The sequence below is a fragment of the Tursiops truncatus genome, chromosome 11 (assembly GCF_011762595.2).
Source record: "Tursiops truncatus isolate mTurTru1 chromosome 11, mTurTru1.mat.Y, whole genome shotgun sequence".
Lineage (NCBI taxonomy): Eukaryota > Metazoa > Chordata > Mammalia > Artiodactyla > Delphinidae > Tursiops > Tursiops truncatus.
Genome location: NC_047044.1, coordinates 100262588 through 100285366, shown reverse-complemented (window position 1 = coordinate 100285366; position 22779 = coordinate 100262588). Strand labels below are relative to the sequence as shown.

The 22779-nt window shown below is 39.8% G+C and overlaps 1 protein-coding gene across 12 annotated transcripts in view; it reads right to left on the bottom strand.

Annotated features, from left to right (window-relative positions):
- The window catches only part of ERC1 (ELKS/RAB6-interacting/CAST family member 1), a 390663-nt gene that overhangs the window by 193101 nt on the left and 174783 nt on the right, over window positions 1-22779 (bottom strand). For 9 of the 12 annotated variants that reach the window (XM_019925892.3, XM_019925893.3, XM_019925896.3 and 6 more), the window contains one exon: window positions 8920-9051. The exons of the other annotated variants lie outside the window; for them this stretch is intronic. In XM_019925892.3, the coding sequence (XP_019781451.1) occupies window positions 8920-9051 (132 nt within the window). The remainder of the gene's footprint in view (window positions 1-8919; window positions 9052-22779) is intronic. 12 annotated transcript variants of the gene reach the window in all.

Sequence of the window (22779 nt, the reverse complement as noted above, 5' to 3'; positions counted from 1 at the left end):
AGTAAAACAAACAGCACAGGATGCTGCTGCAAAACATGGGGGAGACACGCAACTCAGACTTGGAAGGCCAGAGAGGAGTGTATGGAAGGAGAAGTGGGATTTATGCAGACAAGAGAAAAGGGCAAAGATGAAGACACTGCTTCATACAGAGGGAAATGTAGTTTCATAAATGCAAACCAGTCTGCACCCTTCTGAAAAAGGACCCAATGAGCACTGGTGCTCTTTTTCTATCCAAGAAATATTAAATACATCCAAGACTTTACTATCGAAATGATTAAACAAGACTACTGAGAAAGCGTTATCGTGGAGACTGGCAGCTAACAGGTAATCAGTAAAGGCAGTACCTCGAGCAGTCGTATTAAGAGAAAGATGCTATGTACGTGTCCTGTGGGCCACATCTTCTGGTAATAAGCCAGGCACATATTTATGGACTCATCAAAAGCTTACTTTGCAGAAATATACAGAGTAAACAGGTACTCTCTCAGTTTACGTGCACTTGAGGTTAACTGGAAGAGGCGTGTACGCTGTGAATGGCAAACACAAAGCTAAAGTGAAGAAAAACAGCCAGCCATACCTCACCTCCCGACTTTATATTCTGAGCCCGGAGCACTCTTCGGAGCTAAACGTGTATATCCAACTGCCTACTTGACATCATGAGAAACAGGACACAGGCACCTCCAATGTGACATGTACAAAGCTGACCCCCTACCTTAAACTCCCCCTCCTCCGGCTTCCGCAGAGTTGAATAAACACCACCACCCTCCACTTACATCGTCATGGCGGAAAAGGTGGGCATCGGCCCCCCCACATCCTCCTCCCTAACCTTCCCCACGCAGACCAGCAGCAGACCCTGCTCGTCCCACCTCCAAGCAGCCAACACCCTCCCCCGCCCTTGCATCATGCCGCATCTTCCTGACAGGTACGGCCCTCCTACCCGTGCTCTCTCTCTATTTATTCTTCAGATAACTGCCAGAATAGGCTCTCAAAACCTAAAATGGATTTTCATCACTCTTCTGTTTGAAACGATTTACACCACAATCTGGTTTCTTCCTACCTCTCCAGTTTCATGTCAGACCATCTGTTCTCACTTGTTTATTTACCCACTCGCCCACCTACGCGCTCAGCCACCAGCTCGCTTCTACTCACTCCTCTCCACTAACCGGTTTTCCTTTGGTTCTCTGATTGCGCCTCGCTCTTCCATCAGGGGGTCCACACACCGTGGTTCCCCCGGAGGTAAACCTCACGCACCGATGCCTCTGTGGCGCCTTCCCTGACCAGTCACCCTCTTGTTGCTCTTTCATAAAACACTAAACAGGGCTTGGTTTGTTTGTGGCACAACGTTAAAGAATATGTTTAAATCTGTGGTCACCGACCTCCCTAACATGCAAACGCCGCTAGGAGAGGGACCATGTTGTCTGGCTCACAAAAACAGCCACAGCTGCTAGAACACAGCAGCCTCTCAATACAATTAATTACATGAACAATGGAATGAATGAAATAGGTGATATCTCTGAGGCCATTAAACTCTTAACAATGCTGGGGTGGCACATACTCCTGGGGGACAGACATCTCCTTCTCACTTGTATAACTATTCTACTCCTTTTTCTGACACTAACTCCAATGCTCATGCTATAAATTTAAGTGTCTAGTTACATGAATATGGGGAAACACACATGATTATGACATCTCATATTTCCCCATTATTTCTTAAAGGAAAAATTACTTTTGACTACCATGTAGACCACGGATGTTTTCCCAAAAACAAAAGTGAAAAAGGGACCAAGGACAAGCAAAAAAGTGCATGTACTTGTATATTTCATGTCTACAACTCTGACAGGCTCAGGAGAAAAAAACTGAGTAGTAGCTGCTAAGTACATGTGTGTCTATGTATTTATCCATCCATCTAACACATGAGAGAATCCAGCTGTCTGATACACTGACCACTGGACAGATTAAAGAAATATAAAAACTCAGTCCTGCCGGGGCTCTAGCCACAGTTGAGGTATTCAGCTGGAACATGGGGCTGGGCTGTCATCTTGCTCACATCTTATAAGACATGCCCAGCGTCTCCAGGTCCTCCTGGACAGCGCTCCTATAGACTTCGGAGGCTTCAGTAACCAGCAAGCACTTGTAACGAAAAATGTACATCCACAGAATTTATGTCAGGAGTGAAAAAGTAACCTCTGTTTAGAATTCAAATCCTTTTAATAGGGAATGGGATTTGGATACCACATGTGAGCACCAAGAGTGTACACTGCTACTGAAAAAAATCTGTTTTCTAGGTACTTTCAGTACACAGGAAGTGTGTGTGTGTACATCTATGTGTTTAAGGGGGAAAAAAGTCATGAAAATTCAAACAGGTATTTCCAATTGTAATTTAAGGTTATGAGGATCAAACACAAATTTTTAAAATCCTAAATATTTTGTATCTTCTTATTTCTAGGAATAAGGTATAAGCATAATGTTCTAAAATCCATATTTTGCTTCAGATAGTGCTAAAAAAGTATTCTTTTCTTTCCCTTCCTCCTTCCTAAAGAAACCCACAGAATACACGACTTTGTAAAACTGAAAAATATTTAGCATTAGGATAGGAGTTCACAGTACACATTTCTAGTCCTTTACTAAAGCTACCCATACTCTCTTCATGAGGAAAACCTAAAAGTAAACTGGAAAATAATGCACAGACTACGATCCTGCACTGACCTAAGACACACTCAGAGAACGAACAACCCAATGAGCAAAACCATGCCCACCTGAGCAACCTGTTAGCTGGCTGTGGCATCCTCAGCTGATGTAGATACTACAAAATTCTAGGCCAGGCAAGGGGAGAGGACAAGGATTTCCTCAATTCACAGGAATTCAAACTTCATATATATGTAACCGGGAACTTTTAACAATAAGCATGTCATCACTGGTACCGAATCAACCAGGTAGGGTCTATAGATAGTAAGTTTCTCTGGGGCCTAGCCAGGTTGGACCAGTCCTCCCCTTGGAGCTATCGAGGGCAGTGGTGGTAGCAAGAGAAGTATCAGTAGTAGCTAATGTTGACTGACTACTCTCTTTACACATACAACAACCTCTCTTCATGCGGTAGATATACCAGATTATGCCAGCACCTTTATAGCACTATATACCAGTACCAAGTTTCTTTGACAGCTCAAGAACTGACACAGAAATAACTCGCCCAAGATCACAATTTGTAAGTGATGGAACCATAATTCCAACGAAGGTTTCCAACTTGAGAACCCACTTTTCTAGCCACCAGGTACTATAGTTTCCCTAAAGTTCTGCAGTGGCCTTCTGAACTAGAGAGGCACAGTATAAAATCTCTGTACCTAACATATCACTTCTGCCTTTCTTGGACTTGATTCTCCTAACTGAGGATGCTAATTTCAGCTTTGTAGGATAAGAGTGTTTTCTCAGGTGAGATGAAAAAGCCTGAGGGAAAAACTGGTTTGAGGCTAAGAAATAAAGAGTTCTGAATTTGGATGGTTTCAGGTTGAGATTTCAATGAAATGCTGGAGTAAAGATACAAAGTAGATAGGAAGTAGACTTAGCTTGGATCTCAGAAGAGAGAACTGGGCTGAAAGTACAAACCTGACGTGGTAGCAATTCTACTTCTCCTACTAATACAGCTAACACTCTTCAGCACAATTTCTTAGTTCTTACCCTGAACAAGTTTCTTGCTAGGGCATTCTCATCTCAGAAAACGGAACCACCACCTCTCAGGCGTCCTGTCAGAAATCGGAGGATCACTTTTGTTTCTTTTTCACCCTTACCCATACATGCAATTCATCAAATCTTTTTAGCTCTGTTTCCATTCTAAACCTGCTCACTCTTCTCCACCTCCACTGCCAGTATATGAGGTACTCAGCCTCATCTGCCCGCCCGCCCCTAGACCAGGAGTCTTCCACAACGACTGTGCTTGTATACCTCTTAAAGAGTTTATATAACTAGGATCTTAACTTGATATATGATTTTTTGGCATCATAAGTTAGAGTTGGTATCACATCATAAGTTAAAGGATTGGTAGGCATCGAGGGAATTTAAATCAACATAATAAAGGCCATATATGACAAATCCACAGCCAGCATCGTTCTCCATGGTGGAAACCTGAAACCATTTCCACTAAGATCAGGAACAAGACAAGGTTGCCCACTCTCACCACTATTGCCCAACATAGTTTTGGAAGTTTTAGCCACAGTAGTCAGAGAAGAAGAAGAAAAGGAATCCAAATCAGAAAAGAAGAAGTAAAACTGTCACTGTTTGCAGGTGACATGATACTATACATAGAGGATCCTAAAGATGCCACCAGAAAACTACTAGAGCTAATCAATGAATTTGGTAAAGTAGCAGGATGCAAAATTAATGCACAGAAATCTCTTGCATTCCTATACACTAATGATGAAAAATCTGAAAGAGAAGTTAAGGAAACACTCCCATTTACCATTGCAACAAAAAGAATAAAACAACTAGGAATACGGGCTTCCCTGGTGGTGCAGTGGTTGAGAGTCTGCCTGCCGATGCAGGGGACACGGGTTTGTGCCCCGGTCCGGGAAGATCCCACGTGCCGCGGAGTGGCTGGGCCCGTGAGCCATGGCCGCTGAGCCTGCGCGTCCGGAGCCTGTGCTCCGCAACGGGAGAGGCCACAACAGTGAGAGGCCCGCGTACTGCAAAAAAAAAAAACAAAAAAAAACCCACCTAGGAATAAACCTACCTAAGGAGACAAAAGACCTGTATGCAGAAAACTATAAGACACTGATGAAAGAAATTAAGGCGATACAAACAGATGGAGAGATACACCATGTTCTTGGACTGCAAGAATCAACATTGTGAAAATGACTCTACTACCCAAAGCAATCTACAGATTCAGTGCAATCCCTATCAAACTACCAATGGCATTTTTCACAGAAGTAGAACAAAAGAATTTCACAATTTGTATGGAAACACAAAAGACCCCGAAAAGCCAAAGCAATCTTGAGAAAGAAAAACAGAGCTGGAGGAATCAGGCTCCTGGACTTCAGACTATGCTACAAAGCTACAGTAATCAAGACAGTACGGTACTGGCACAAAAACAGAAATGTAGATCAACGGAACAGGATAGAAAGCCCGTGCACATATGGTCACCTTATCTTTGATGAAGGAGGCCAGAATATAAAGTGGAGAAAAGACAGTCTCTTCCATAAGTGGTGCTGGGAAAACTGGACAGCTCTGTGTAAGAGAATGAAATTAGAACACTCCCTAACACCATACACAAAAATAAACTCAAAATGGATTAAAGACCTAAACGTAAGGCCAGACACTATAAAACTCTCAGAGGAAAACAGAGGCAGAACACTCTGTGACATAAATCACAGCAAGATCCTTTTTGACTCACCTCCTAGAGAAATGGAAATAAAAACAAAAATAAACAAATGGGACCTAATGAAACTTAGAAGCTTTTGCACAGCAAAGGAGACCATAAACAAGATGAAAAGACAACCCTCAGAATGGGAGAAAATATTTGCAAATGAAGCAACTGACAAAGGATTAATCTCCAAAATATACAAGCAGCTCATGCAGCTCAATATCAAAAAAACAAACAACCCAATGCAAAAATGGGCAGAAGACCTAAATAGACATTTCTCCAAAGAAGACATACAGATGGCCAAAAAGCACATGAAAAGCTGCTCAACATCACTAATTATTAGAGAAATGCAAATCAAAACTACAATGAGGTATCACCTCACACCAGTTAGAATGGGCATCATCAGAAAATCTACAAACAACAAATGCTGGAGAGGGTGTGGAGAAAAGGGAACCCTCCTGCACTGTTGGTGGGAATGTAAAATGATCCAGCCACTACGGAGAACAGTCTGGAGGTTCTTTAAAAAACTAAAAACAGAATTACCATATGATCCAGCAATTCCACTACTGGGCATATACCCTGAGAAAACCATAATTCAAAAAGACACATGCACCCCAATGTTCACCGCAGCACTATTTACAATAACCAGGTCATGGAAGCAACCTAAATGCCCATCGACAGACGAATGAATAAAGAAGTTGTGGCACATATATCCAATGGAACATTACTCAGCCATAAAAAGGAACGAAATTGAGTCATTTGTTGAGACGTGGACGGATCTAGAGACTGTCATACAGAGTGCAGTAAGTCAGAAAGAGAAAAACAAATATTGTATATTAACGCATGTATGTGGAACCTAGAAAAATGGTACAGATGAACCAGTTTGCAGGGCAGAAGTTGAGACACAGATGTAGAGAACAAACATATGGACACCAAGGTGGGAAAGCAGCGGGGGGGTGGGGATGGTGGTGTGCTGAATTGGGCGATTGGGATTGACATGTATACACTGATGTGTATAAAACTGATGACTAATAAGAAACTGCAGTATAAAAAGCAAGCAAACAAACAAACAAAACAACTAATACTAAACTTTCTTTGGGTTATTTGTATGGAAATATGTTAATATAAATGTTTCAGACATTATATGAAATTCCTAAAAATCTTATATGTTCTGGTATAATGTTATAAGTCATAAATTCTAGTTATTACTTTAAAATGTATATCTCAAATAACTAAATTTCCTTGTCAATTGCATTATAATGAACTTTCATCAAATCTTTAACCGTGGTCATTTTTAAGGCTTTTGTCATTTACAGATAGTTCCGGGTACACTCTGATGCTTTTGCAAATACGTTCCTATAAAAGGGTTTCATCTTCAGGGAATTCATGGAAAAGACTCTGACGAGTACAGGTTTCTGGTAACTGACTGTACTGCTGAACTGAATGAATAAGCATTTTCAGAACTCTAATGGAAAACTGATGAATTCATAAAAGTGCTAACAAAAGATCAAGATAAAAAAATTTAATTACATGGGACTGAGTGAACTGATGAGGGTGATTATAATTTTTGTGACTTTCTGTTTGAATTAAAAAAAAAATCCCACAAGGACTCAGAGGCAAAAAATATACAAATCAATTTTCTCTGCAAAGTAAAGGAGCTGTTGCAGTGGAGGATTCCTGCACTGAATGTCAATATTACGACATAGTATGAGTGTGTTTCGTGTTTGGTAATTGCAATCATTGTTGCTTTTGTTGTGGTCACCCATTTACAATGCTTGGTGTCAGTCTATTTATCTCTTGTAAAAATGAAATACAGTGTGCGTGTGCGTGTGTGTGTGTGTGTGTGTGTGAAAAAAGAAAAAAAGAAAGTACAAGAAAAATAAATAAAATAAAAATAGCCTATTGGGCTTCCCTGGTGGCGCAGTGGTTGGGAGTCCGCCGGCCGACGCAGGGGGACACGGGTTCGTGCCCCGGTCCGGGAAGATCCCACATGCCGCGGAGCGGCTGGGCCCGTGAGCCATGGCCGCTGGGCCTGCGCGTCTGGAGCCTGTGCTCCGCAACGGGAGAGGCCACAACAGTGAGAGGCCCACGTACTGCCAAAAAAAACAAAAAAAAGCCTATTAATATCAATCAATCTGCCCCAGAAAGCAAATTATAAACAGTTCACACAATAGCTTAAAAAAGAACATGTAACAGCAGTCTATATACCATGACATGATTTATTATTAATTGCCAAAATTTCTACATGATCTCTGGTATGTAAGACTTGTCACTAAACAATGATCCCAAAGCAGAAAAAAATCTTTACAGAAAGACAAAATGGGGAACATTTTGAAAATAGAGGGAAGAATGTAAAAAAGATAAAATCAAGATACAAAAAAATCCTTCCTTACCCTGGAACAATGGTTGACACTACCCCTTCTCTGAGGCTCTCCACTACCCAAGCTCTGTTTAACTGTACATTAATAAATATTCAAATAGAAAGTGGACCGAGACATTTATCTAAGAATAGGGCACTGAAAGAAACTCATTCTGGAAAGATCAATTTTCCTTCAGCTTTGCTAATAAATGTCAGTTTGTCTTTCTACACTTGACACTAAAGAAACCAGATCCTTGTATCTAAGTTATGAGGGGACTCCCTGTAGTACATACCATGACACGTCTGCTTGGAAGGTACCCTTCTTCCTTGCTATGGCGCTACCCTAGCTCACAAGAGCTCGGGTGGTCTGATCAAAGGGCTGCCCAAAAGATTCATGTCACCCTCTCACTGAACACTTTTTACCAATAGTTTGGCACTTATGTTTCTCCAACAAAGAGATGGAAACAACACTGGAAAAGAGACACTCTTATAATGGGAACTGAGATCAGAGCCTTCACTTGTTAAAACGATTTCTTCCATTCAGACCTCCCACCTTTATTCTTCCTAATAAAAAGTTTAAAGCAAGGGCAGAGAATCTAAAAAGACATATAAAAACATAGAAAACAAACAGAAACAGCAGAGTTCTTTAACAAGTCACCTCCGGGTTGAGATGCTGATCTGGGACTCCCAGGTGTCATGACATCCACGTCCTTCATACCTGTTACCAACCTCAACTTGTTATAACTTTAACGGCTCTTGTGAACAAGACAGGCTATAAAATAAATAAACGTTTTGCTATTTAAATCAACGGCTTTGACTCAGAAGTGTTTGTGTTTCCCATTCAATTTAAAAGCAGGGCTGTGCTCAGTCTGGTGACAGACAGGCAAGGTAAATTTCGTCTCATCAGATGTGTCAGCATACACAACATCAACACACACAGGTCAGCCCCAAGTGTGTAACGCACAGATGACTGCATTGACGTGAATACATACAGGTCAGCCCCAAGTGTGTAACGCACAGATGACTGCATTGACGTGAATCAAGTCGCAATACGGCTATGCTTTAATTCTTATTTAACTCTAAATACTTACACTCAGTGAAGTGCTTTGAAACCCTGCAAACATACATTATGTACTGTTCACCTAAGCCATACTGGCTGGGCTTCACCCTCCTTTAACCAGCAGCACTGTCGTAACTGTAAAAAATCGCAGACCTGTTTTTCAGCACTGGTCCTGGCTGACTCCTCCTGTGCCAGCACCATCTCTCGCTCTGCAGTTATCTGTACACTTTCTCTTAGTGCTTCTTCCAGCTCTTCAATCCTGTCATCCTTCTTACGGAGACTGTCCTGGAAAACGACGGAAGACCAGGTGAAGGAGACTAATTAACTCAAGGAGAGCCCATTTATCAAGGAAGGGCTATGTGCTTATAAAATGTTCTTCCCTTCAGAAGTACATCTAGGCCAAAAAGATATGGACACAAAGGAAAGAATAAAACAGGGGAAGAAAGACATAAAGAGGTTGAAGAAGTAAGTATATTGTTAAGAGCAAAGGGTCAAGTTAGTTAAGCAAGAGAAACCTGTGATGGACTTCCTCCGTAACACACCGAAGAAAACTGTTAGTGTTAGGCAGATGGGCGGCAGGGGCCTGATTATCTAAAAATGCAAAGCCGTTTCTGAGCTACTCTCTAAACTGGGCTTATAGCCAGCTTTGATGAAGCCTAAGTCACAAGACTCAAGAGCTAAACATTCTCTCCCTGCAAAGTTAAGCCCAGATGAAAAAGTAAACAGCATGATCAGTCGGATTATATGCTACATATAGACAATTGTTGGCAAATTCATTTTTTAAAAAAGAAATGCAAAAGATTTCTCCTCATGAATTCAAGAGAGTAAAGTTTTCTCTCAATCTCATATAAGAAAACTAAAAATAACTGGTGATAAGTAACTGGTCTGGCTAAGGATGAGTAATTTGGTTAGACAACCAAAACCCACTAGGCCTAACATTCTTCACATGTCTAAGAAGTAACTTTCGGGGAGGTAAATATGGATTTCTACCAGAAAGACAAACAACATCCTACAGGACTTTAAAATCATGTAAGATAGACGATCTTAAAAGAAGAAGAATAAATGAAACAGTTTTCAAGTAGTATGAAGAACTGGATCCATCAGATTATTCTAAGCATTTCTTCTTTAAATAGAACCAGAAGACTAAGAATAAAGTGCTGCCTTTTATTAACAGATGAAACAAAGAACAAGGTTTGTCCATTCATTCTCCAACTTGCTGAACACTCACATCAGCAAAAGATACCAAAGGATTTTGTCTTTTATCTATGCAACTCTTATTTGATCTTATTGTAGTTCAGTTTTCGTAAGTACAAAGTACAAGAAAGTCCTTTTTTGACAACTCTGTCTTCAGAAATCTAGAACTGAAATCTAGAACTGAAATCTAGAACTGAAATCTCTCGAACTGAAATCTCTAAGTCAGATTTTTCTCCCAACTTTGATGGAATGGCATCTATTATTTAACATCCTTCCTAATAAAAAGTTGTTATATCTTTTGCTCTCTCCCATTTTTCTCAATTAAAAAAAAAGGTTTAGGAAAAAGAATATTCACATTTTGATGATGTATGTTCATTTTTTTTTTAAGTATTCATTCTTCTTGGAGATAATGTTATAAAATACTCTGATTTAGTCCCTAAGTAAGGTTCTGTTTTATGCAGGGCATTTAAGCTACAACAAAAAAATGCTCTTTGTTGAAATCTAAATGCTTCCAGTTTGCTTGCCATTAACAGCGGAGTACAATAAGGGTTTCTACAATGAGGCCAAGCAGAGAGAGACAAGGAATGACTCCCTTGAAAACAAAGTCCAACATAGTTTCTCTTGATTCAAAGAAAATGAAATGTAACAGAAGGATTAAGTGGAAAGGAATGGATGCAATGATCTGTGCAGTCCTGTCAAATCCTCTAATGAATGACTACATCTGTAGTAACATGGGGATTCTGAATTACAGATTCCTGTAAGCAAATAGAAACACAAATGGTTCCCGTTATCAATTAGCTGTGAATAGCTCAGTGTTATGTTTATGTCCAGCCTATTGCATCCTTCACCCTTAAACTGTCTTCTGGAGATCTCCTGAGAGGCTTCTGGTAACCTAACCTAAAATGAGGGTTATTCCAAATAAATTCCCAGGAACCCAATTTCAAGCAAACAGGTTTACTTGCTCTTCTGCATGGGCCAAAAAACAGCTTTGAGGCTTTATCAATAAAACTTTTTTTTAGAGCGAGGATAATTAGTAATTTGTCATACTGAAAGTTTCCCTGAAACCAGTGTTAAAACCAGAGTCTACAAGATGAGCTGTGTGTGCAAGGTCATTTATTTAAAAGTTTTCTGGACCTAATGGCAAAGCCTGGTGCAAAATCTTTCTCCATGACAAAAACGAAAAACAGAAGCCAAGTGAAACCACAAATAAAAAGAAAAGGAGAAGAGACTGTTGAATCATTTTTATGAGATACTGTAAGTCATGTTACATCTCAGTATAAAACTAGGTATGGGACCATCTGCTCTAAGGAACTCATATTAAACCAGGGCAATAACGAGAAAAATGAAGATAGCAAATCAAATACCCCCCCCACCATCTTTAACAAAGTCCAACTACTGAAACCATACAGTGAATAAAGTTTGGCTCTAGTTTTGTTTTTGGAATCTTAACAGATATCTGCTAAGGCAAACCAAGGAAGTTTCCTTTGTACTGAACAAAACCTTGAATCTATTTCATTTAATAAAATATTGAGCCAATGCCAGAAATAAATAGAACCTTTTAGTTCTACAAATATTGGAGCCCTAACCACACTGCTAGGTCATATTTATAATTATTCTTTCTTGTCCTCACTGTTTCTTCAAGGTTAAATACATTTTTCTGCACTTAGATTATAACATGGGTACTTTTTTGTAACGTTTAGAATACTAGAAAAAAGAAAAGATCTTAAAAAGTTTAGAAAGGGCAAAAATGATCACCCATAAAGAATAAAAAAATGGAAGGCAGTGGAATTTTTAATGGCAACACAGAAAACTAGAAGACGATTGAGGCGATGCCTTTAAAACTCCGAGGGAAAGATGACTTCTGATATAGAATTCTACATCCAAACTATCAATCTAATGTGAGGGTGGAATGCAAAGTCTGAAAAACTTTACCTCACATCACAGACCCTCAGAGAGCTACCAAGTCTGTGCTCTGTCTCAAATGCATGGTGAAGGGAACTGTGGAGGTGACAACCAGCCTGGAGAATAAGTACAGTTTGGAGTAGAGGACAGAAAACTCCAGGAAAGATGTTTCCAAGAAAAAAGTGCATGTAGAGATTACCTGAGGTTAATTAATAAGGGATGATGTATTTTACAACAGTAACAATATTGGGAGGAATGTCATGGTTGGAAAAAGGAATTTGGGAATAAACTGGTGATATGTATACAAATAACTAATCAAACAAACAAACAAACCAATTACCACCACCAGGAAAAACTACAAGTCCAATAAAGGAAATGAAGTCATAATACACTACGTGCCTTGGTCACAATAATGCAAAACTTGATATAATTATGTTGGAAAGACAGAGAGGGAAGAGTGCGGGGTGACTTGTGTAAAAAAGCCAATTCCTCATCACTCAGGATAAGAACTCAGTACACAACTAATGTCCAAATGAGAAAAATAATCAAATAACGATAAAAAAGTGGAAGTAAACAACAGAAGAAACAACCCAAAGAGGTGAAAGTGGTCATCTCCGAGGGGCAGGAATCAAGGTTAGACAAGAACGAGGCAGATGAGCCGTACAGTACTGCCTTGCTTTGTATACAATATAAATATATATTGTTCTGAAAAAAATCAAAATGAAATTAAAAATGTTAAAAGAATAGTGCACACTGCCAAGTAAATTAATAAGAATATAGAGAATTTTTGGAAATAGTTATAAATGTGGTGACTATTTCAGATACTGATACTCTAAACATACTAACTATTTATTATGGAAAGAGAAGAGCTGACTGGACAAATGTGTCACAACTCAGTGCTAACGGCAAAAAGGAATAAAAGTTTAAGAGAACAACATGTATGAATTTTAAGCCACTGTACTCTTCAGTTTTCTCTTCAAAAGTCCTGTGAAGACACAGGGAACAGACTGTGGTTGCCAAGGCGGTGGGGGGACGGGAGATGGAGGGATGGGGAGTTTGGGATGAGCAGATGCAAACCATTATATACAGAATGGATAAACAATAAGCTCCTATGTACAGCACAGGGAACTATATTCAATGTCCTCTGATAAACCATAATGGAAAAGAATACGAAAGAGAATGTACATGTATAACTGAGTCACTGTTGTACAGCAGAAACTGACACATTGTAAATCAACTAGACTTGAATAAAATACAATTATTAAAAAGTCCTGTGAATTTCTTCATGCCAATAATTTGCATGAGTGGGTCAAAATGATGATGATAAATTCCTTTCCAGTCTTTAGGTAACTGTGGGATACTCCAAATAATAACATTTTTTAAAGGAATGATAATGTTGCCGTAAGTTCTGCTATTAACCCGAAGATTCTGAAGGCATCTAAAGCTTAAACATCTCAACAGCCGCGGTCTGAGGCGCCAAGCCAAGAGCTTTCGAAACTGTCCCCCATCCCCTGTTCTGTGCAAATGGTTGCACACACACACACACACACACACACACACACACACACCCCTATAAAAACAGTAGTGAGTAGATTTCGGTGATAGAGTTTGACACAGAATTCTGGTGATAAAGCTGCTCGTCTACACTATCCTTAACAGTGCGTTTTGGTTTGAAGAGAAAAGTCTCTCATCTGTTCACTGCCCTAACTTTGAGCAGAAGTGACAGTGACCACCAGCTTCTCTGAATATGTGTGACGCAATAAAATGTCACTTGGTAAAGTGGTGGACTTCAGAAACTGTGAAACACAACAGACTCGGTACACTCTCGGGCCCAGGCTCGAGGAAGTAGGGATGTGCTGAGCCCCCGGAGAGCACTCCTTGGTGGCTCTGAGAGTGATTGTACCAAGTACAGCCTAAGGCCCTGAATGTGCTTTACAGCCTTAACTAGACTTTCTCTTTCAAAAAGTCCACATTCACCCATCTTCAACGTAAATCATGAGGCAGCCACACCACTCAAGTCTGTAATCCTGGAGGAATCTGCACAGAAGCTCCGAGATCCCTAATCCCTTCTATCCCTGGGACACTCCACAGGCTCGAAGGCTCTGAGGCATCCAGAGAGCAGAAAGATGACTTACTGGAACTAAATGTAGATAGAGATTAAAGTTAAGCTTGAGAACTTCATTCCTGTTGTTCATACGCATCATTGATTTGCAGCTAGCCTGGAATAAAATCGTAACTTCTCATTTGTCTTGTCCAATGCAACACAGCCACTAGCCACGTGTAGCTAATGAGCACTTAAAATGTGTCCAGACTAAGATGTGCTATAAATTCTAAAGACTTACTGCCTCCCCAAAAAAGGAATGTAAAATGGTTCATTAATAATCTTCACATTGATTATGTATTGAAATGGCAATATTTTGGATATACTGGATTAAGTAAAGTACATTATTAAAGTCATCTGTTTCCTTTTAGTTTTTTTTTGTGATGCTATTAGAAAGTGCAAAATTATACGTGTGCTCACGTTGTATTTCTACTGGACACCGCTCAAGTTTTTACATACGAAATGCACCTATAAAAGGCTATACAGGGCTTCCCTGGTGGCGCAGTGGTTAAGAGTCCGCCTGTTGATGCAGGGGTTGCTGGTTCGTGCCCCGGTCCGGGAAGGTCCCACATGCCGCAAAGCGGCTGGGCCCGTGAGCCATGGCCGCTGAGCCTGCGCATCTGGAGCCTGTGCTCCGCAACGGGAGAGGCCACAACAGTGAGAGGCCCGCATACCGCAAAAAAAAAAAAAAAAAAAAAAAAAAAAAAAGGCTATACAACACACCATGTTTTACATAAATTCGTAACTCTTCTCTTAGTTCATAGCCTGTTAGCACATAAATATGAGGTACTAGGTGAGAATCCTTACGGAAAACACTGTCAAAAGCTCTAACAAGTGACTGAAAATTACTGCAGTGATAACAAGAGTAACAGAAATTCAAATAGCACTTACTGTTCTATCAACAGAGAAAACCAAACTGTGAATTGAAAGGAAAAAGAAAAATTCAGGCCTGTGGCAGATCACTTTAGTACCTAGGATATAAAGTGCCTATGTTAGCTATTAATTATATCAATTTAACATGTTACCTCAATACTTAGCAGCTTAAAAGAACAGTGAACATTTTTTGTCTCACACAGTTTCTGTGGGTCAGAAACTCAAGAGCAGCTTAACCTAACAGTCTGGTTCCAGGTTCTCTCACTGGGGGACAGCTGAGATGTCTGCCAGGATTCAGTCCTCTGCTTCCTCTTACATGGTTGGCGAGTTGGTGATGACCACTGGCAAGGGGCCTCTGCTCCTCTCCACATGGCACCTGGCATTCCTCAGAGCAGGTGACCCTGGAGAGCAAGGCAGGGCATCCATGTCTCTTGTGTTCCAGCTTCAGAAGTCACATATCATCACATCTGACACTTTCTCCTGTGCACAAAGACTAACCCTGCCACAAGACTACACAAGGCCACAAATACCAAGAGGTAAGGATGCTCTGGGGCCATCTTGGAAGATGGTTTTCATAGTACCCGAGGATATAGCTCCAGTACAAGAAAACTGGATTATCAACGAAACAATGAAGAATGAAAACAGTGATTAACAGAACTGCTTCTGAGAGAAAAACAACTGTTAGGATAAGACAGCCTTCACTGCAAAGACACAGCTTTTGTTATGAGATTATATTAAAGTGGAACCCAAATGATACCAAATTAAAATGAAATCCAAACATACCTAAAATGTAAAAGGCAGACATTCAGAAGACATCACAAAATTGGGTTACGGATCAGCGTATCATTGGATATGAGATCAGCAAAATATGCATTCTGTCAGGAATTATTTAGAAGAGAGTCTGCAACTGGATTGAGTTGTAAGGAGAGATGTTTTCTTGGGATTATGGTAAACATTAGAGTAATCCAACTGAATTCAATGACAGTTCAGTCCTAAGAACACACAACAATATGCCAGTCAGTCACAGTTCAACTGAAAACAAACTCCTGGGTCAATGTTTGGAGAGCTATCTATATAACAGAGGTTTATTAATACGTTTAGCCTCCACATTTTGGGGGAATTAAGCCAGTTTTTAAAGAAAATATGAGAATGAAATATTCAGAGTCTTGCTGGCTCCCACTGAGTAAAGCCCTCTATAAACTCCTGATCCCTCATGGATTTTGATGATAATTAAGTCTAATCTTTCCGCCAACTCTACTTATTAGCTGGGGTCCAATGAGACCACTTCATTCACAGAGGAAAGGGTTCAACGCAGGTGGTTTTTGTGACTAGTTCTGGGGGCATGGTAGAGGGAGAACGAGAGGAAAGGGGAAGCTACCAAAGAATTTCTCATATCTTTAAACAAGAAGCCTCCTATACTCAAACGAGATTAGGGCAAAAGCTGTGACAGCTGTAACTTAGGCAACTGAAGAAGATTGGACCAGACCCTTTAGCAAATCCCATAATCCCACTCCCCTAAAACACTCCTCTGAACTTTACTTCTTGACATCAGCTCTGTCAACATCAGCTATAAACCAGCTGTAAGACTCTACTCCCCACTGCCTTGCCTTCAGATCAAACGTTCACTAAGGAAAGCAAAGGCAAGAGGAAACAAGGAACAAGAGCAATCAGAAATTAATGTTTTGTTCTCTTCAAACAGCTCCCTCAAAATTAAAAGAAAAAACAAGGCTCACTATACAGTAACATAAAAAGAAATCACTTGATACGGACAAATCTCATTAAGCTTTTCTCAGCAGCAGAAGGAAGGTCACTGCAGATTTCATGAATATCTGAGGGAACAGCCCCCCACGTCCACTCATCCCCCTGCCCTAGCCCTGCCAGTGGAGGTCATTCCCTCAGCTTAACATTAAGAGCCACTTCCTCTGGGGTAAACACCACTTACCAGAGAGTTTAACATGCTCTGAAAGATATTAATGTTAACTGCTATCCATTCTCCTTACTGTGAAGAGACCATGCTTCCTTCTCCATCACCCTCAACCCCACGGCTATACCTCCTCCCCATCCCCCAAACATAAATACACATGTGGAAGAGTTCATTAAAATCATTCAACAGGTCAGAATTCAATTACCAACTGCTCAGATGCTTAGTGGGGGGAGAAAGTTGAAGCCAGATGCATTGATGAAGTCAATTTTAAGAAAAGAAAGCTAGCCTAACACAGAGACAGAATTTGGTTACACACCAACCACTTTTTGGTTTAAGGAAATGCTTTGGGTTCAAATGTAAAGATATTTTCTCCCCCTGTTCCCTTTAAAGTCCCTCAAATATCTCCCACAGTTCAAACTGTTAAAAATCAAAGTCAAAACAAAAGCAGATGCATTTCATTAAGGAAATGGAAACATATACATATAAAATAATGCTTTATATAAATAACTTTTATGGAGCACCGAGTACAAATATCCCACACAGATTGGCCAGGTGCTCATCTTGAAAATTCTGGTAGCTGGTAACAGAAGTTCAGGCAAGGACATGGGGTTTACCTAATCGTAGGACACGTCTCCTCTGATCACTAATGCTTATTAAAAAGAAAAAGCACAAATTTTCAAAGTCTTCCCCCAAAACCCCAAAGACAGTCTTTTATGTAATATAATAAACAACTGATGTGGTCCATAAGAGGCTGTCTCTCTTGCCTTTGAGGTCTTGGCAAAGGTGCTATATATACACCTGTTTCTGCTCTCTCTTAAAAATAAAAGGAATCTCTTTGGAGATTCAACTTTCCAAATGTAAAGGAGGAGTTTCCACAATAACACAAAGGAAAGGATTAAACCATATGTTTCACTGAAGTGAGACCCTAGTACTTGTGAGAAATTTCATGACAAATGTAACTTTAACCACTTACTGATTTATGGGGAGCATTCCTGAAATAAGCTCAGATGATGTGATTAAAAGTTCCCATAGAAGAGGGCTAAACTTAACTGCAGGAAATAGCTCAGTAGGCGACACAATCATACTATCAATAGACATTCTTTCAGTAAATTTCATTGGCTATCAAATGGAACTGAATTTTGTCCAGAGGAAAACATGTCTACTGAGGACATTTCAAACGTGGCAGAATTTCTTAAAGTCATTTTGAGACTTGTTTTGCTTTTTTCCTAAATGGTAAGAAGTGGCACAGTTTGAGCTAAAAGCTTTAAAAATTTGCACATGTGCCAACAATATAAGTAGGTGCTTTACCTGCAGGAAAACACAATTTTCAAGTTAATTTCAGCAACTATCCACAGGGTTGTAAAAACAGATGCTGATTTGTATGTACACTTTTCCTATATAATCCCTAACTCCGTTTAATATTTGTTGAGAACTCCATAAAAACCCACTTATGCTCATATTCCAGATAGAAAAAGCCCTAAGAAAAAAACTAATCCAAAGGGAACAAAGGATATAGAATTAAATCTTTAAATAGGTCAAGAAGGTCTGTTAAGAAGAAACCAAAATTTATTTTTACAAAAACAAGAAGAACATTAATACATCAGAGGTATCTTGCATGTGACACATCACATACTATTTCTGGAAGGATGTCAGATAATCAATTTTTTAAAAGGTTATCTTAAACCATTATCCCCATGGTCAATAAAAAGCAAGGATAAGTGGTCTTCATTTCAGAAAGAAAGAAAAAAAAAATCTCTTACCAAAATGGAAGAAAACAAATTTTTGTAGGTAGAGCAAATAAAATACAACTGTAAAGAAAAACACAAATGTTTCACTGATTCTGCATCTAAGAGGAGAATATGCCTAAATACATGTAAAGCTGCATTCTCCTATCTCTATTTCTATTGTTTTCACTTTCTTTGAACTTTATTCTTAATAGTCATTGGTCTCAGGAGAGCTGGCTCACAATGTTCTTTCAGCAGTCCCATTAATCTCCCTGACAGTCCTCTCTCTCAAGGTTAAATTCAGATACTTATCTTTGTCATAAAAACAAAGCACCAAACCACTACTGATATGAGCCACTACCCCCAGTTCAGTCTGCTTTGCCGTATTAGAACCTGCAGTTCTGTCAAAAGACAAAGTGTCACTGCTGAAAGAATAAAAATATGAAAGGTAGACATCCTGAACCAAGGGAAGATGGCATTTCCTTTGTTAAAATATGCGAGGCCCTTAGAGGGTAACCTGTGAAATTTTAAAGAATATTAGGGTGCTAAATATAATATCATTATACAAAATTTTTAAAATTTGTAACTAAATTTTTATTACTTATAACAATAACTGTAGCTGTAATTAATGAACAGCTGCCTCTGTAAAAGATTAAGAAAGGCTAAAAAGAAATTTTAAAAACAGCCCTTAACCTAAGGCAGATATAAATTAGTCGGGGGGTGGGGACGGAGAAGAATGATTAAATCACACAGGAACAATTCTAAAACAATGTATTGAAAAATATAAAACAATAAAATATAATTAAACATACAGGCTGAGGAACAACAGATGAGACAATAACAAGAACAGGGTAGAGTTCATCAACAAAAGTTAATTTTAAGCCAGAATCTTCAGGCAGTAAAGCTGGACATCCACAGGAAGAAGACTGCATGAGTAGAAGAGCATAAGTTAGAAAACCAAGAAACTACGCTTAAGGAACACCAACACTATCAGGTTGTATAGAATAGAGTAGCTATGCTAGTGAGTATCTCACCTAAAAATGAGGCTAGAAATTCTTAAAGGATTCGGTTGACAGGAAGCTCCCAAGGGCAGGCTAAGATGCTTGTGAATGAGAGGTCTCGACATCTACTGATGCAACTGACATCAATAAACCATTTTATAGAGAACCAACAATGGGCAAAGTACCAAGACAGGGTTCCCAAACTCAAATATACGGGGAAACAACACACAAACTAACAGCATATAATACAAGGTAAGAAAAGAAGCCTTGAAATCAAAGCAGAAACAAGCTGTAATGGAACTGCAACACGGAGTGTGAGTAATTCCCACTGCAAGGATTTATGCAGGCTTTACAAGGGAGGGAACATTTGAGCTGAACCTTAAAGGATGGGTAGGCTTTCAGTACAAAGCTTTTCTAATCCCAAAATGACCATCAGTCAAATCAGCTACGATTATGCTTCCATATAACGCTTATTTGGGAGGCTCTTGTTGCTGGGATCTACCTAATTCCAGCTCTTCACACAGCAATAACTTATGAATTCCACCACAGCACATCTTTTCACATATCCAGCACAAAAAAAAGTTTTAATAAGCATATCTAATGTTCAAAGGGGGAAAAAAATTCTTATTTATCTCTATATCCTCACAGCACTCAGCGCAATGACAATTCCACAACGGGCACTCAATAAATGTTTACTGAGGATAACCACGGATTATTCTGAAATCTGACGTAGCCAACTGCAGTGGAACATGGCTTACAGAAAATGTGAATGAAACAACTCAGATCTAAATGTAACTAATACAGAGCTAAGCTCTTGAGTAGTGGAAACAGAAAGCCTGGCAAGATTCGACGCAGACTGTCAACAGAAGAGCCGCTATCATCGAAAAACATGATAGTAGGAAAAACATGATAGTAGGAAAGGCCTGTCACCAATCTGTGCCTCATTGCTTTTATCATTCATGTCCTTTATTTGTGAATATCACCTGGAATTGTAAAATAGTTTAAATGTTAGTATGCAAGGACCGTGGCAGAAACTCTTTAAATACCCATTGTATAACAATGTCTTGGAACAGTCACACATATACCTAAGATATTCCAAGGATCTTGTGAGGGGCAGTGAATTTTGGTGAGCGTGTGACAGAAATACTGGCAAGGTAAGTATCTGGATTGATGTGGGATCATCTACTATGCCCAAGGTCAACAGGGCAGAATGTAAGGCACCCCTTTCCCCAGACCAGGGGGATCGCTGGGTACTTTCTCTCTTGACCATCCTGGATACACTGGATCAGACCACACACGGATGCTGTCCTCTTTCTCAGCCTCTCAGCAGCATTAACAATCCTCTCCTGCCTTCAGTGATGCTATACTCTTTTTCTCTCCCGCTTCACTGGCCTCTTCATTTTAGCTTCCTTCCGAGCACCACCCTCTCCGAGTCTGTCCCAGCTCTCAACGGTGAGGATCCTAAGGGTTCAGCTCTAACTACATTTTCTTCTGTCAATATTTTATCTCTAGACGGTATCTGATTCTTATGGGCTAAAATATGATATTTAAGCGCAAGTCTCCAAAATTAATTTAACTATACCAGACTTCTCTAAACTTCAAATCTACATTTCCAACTGCTGGCTTGACATCTTCATCAGGATATCTCTCAGATACAGTCACATGTTGAAAATGGACTTGTTCCCTTTCCCTGGAAACCTGTTGAACTCACCCTCAGGGTTTGCCCATCTCATCACTGAGCATCGCCACACACCCTGTTCCCCGTGCCAGGAAACCTAGCAGCCATGCCCCTTCCTTCCTCTCCTTTAGTGCCCACATTCCAACCCACGAGAAATTCTGGCCTGTTCTACCTAAATGTAACAAATCTCAAATCCACCCTCTCTTCTTTTTTCTCTTCTGAGCCTCCAAAAAGCTCTATCATCACCTCTCATCTTCATTATTACTACAGGGCCTCCTACTATGATCTGAGCTCCTTTGGAGAGGGACGTTGTTCATCATCACTATTTACACAAAGCAGGTGTGCAAGACATATTTACTGACATACACTTTCTTCATAACCACTCTTATCCCATTCTAATCCGTTGTCCAAATACTGCCAAAAAAACCAGTACTCTCAAAATGCAAATCAAATCCTGTCCATCTTTACTTAAGGTGTTTCGCTACTTATAAAATTTAAACTTCATACATGGCCTACAAGGTCCAGCGTTACTAACACACACGGGTGCCTGTGTTCTGCCTCACTCACCACACTCTGGTCCTCGAACAACCTAAGGTAAGGTTTTTCTTACCTTAGGGATTCCCTCCACTTTAAACACTGTTTCCTCTGCTTTGCTTTTTAAGACCTCATCTTCATGTCATACCCTCAGAAGGGACATCTCTGATGGCTCTACCTAAATTTGCTGCCCACCATTGTTCCCTCCCCCACTATCTTTCACGTGCCCGGTTTATTTCCTTACAGCACTTACCATAATTTCTACTTACTTGTCCACTTAGTTTTATCATTACACTCTCCTCCATGAGACAATATGCTCCAGAGGGTAGGGAACATGCCTCTTCGTAACTGCACAACCAAAGTTTAGCAACAGAGTTCTACACTTAGAGAGCATTCAATAAATGTATATTGAATAAATGCAAGACGTCAAGTATGTCTAAAGAAAATGAGCAAAATTAAACCTAACATCTTGGAGGGATAGAGACTTGTCAAGACATATCCACTCTGATAATAACGGTTTATTATCGATATCATCATGGCTTTAAGATTTGGGTCAAATCTTTGGAATAGTCAACTTGCTAAACTAATTCTAAATTAAATGACAGCTTTAGGATGTCAAACAATATGGAGAACACAGTAATATCTGCACTGCAAATTTAGAAATGGTATATGAAAAAAGCCCAAGATATCTATCTTGTATCATTACGTTTGGTGGTAAGATGTTTCTGAAATTCATAACTCACTTGTTTAAAGGAGATGGGAAAGTGAAGTGGGTGATTATAAGTGCTGAGGAAATATAGAGTCAATGACTATTTTTAATAAAATTTTAATTCTGAACTATTTACAGACATACAGAAAAGTTGCAAAAATAGTACAGAGTTCCCATACACTCCTCACCTAGCCTCCTGTAAAGAGTTTACATAACCACAGCACAATGATCAAAACTAGGAAATTCAGACTGGCACAATATTATTAACCAAACTAAAGATCTTATTCTGGGCTTCCCTGGTGGCGCAGTGGTTGAGGGTCCGCCTGCCGATGCAGGGGACGTGGGTTCGTGCCCCGGTCTGGGAAGATCCCAC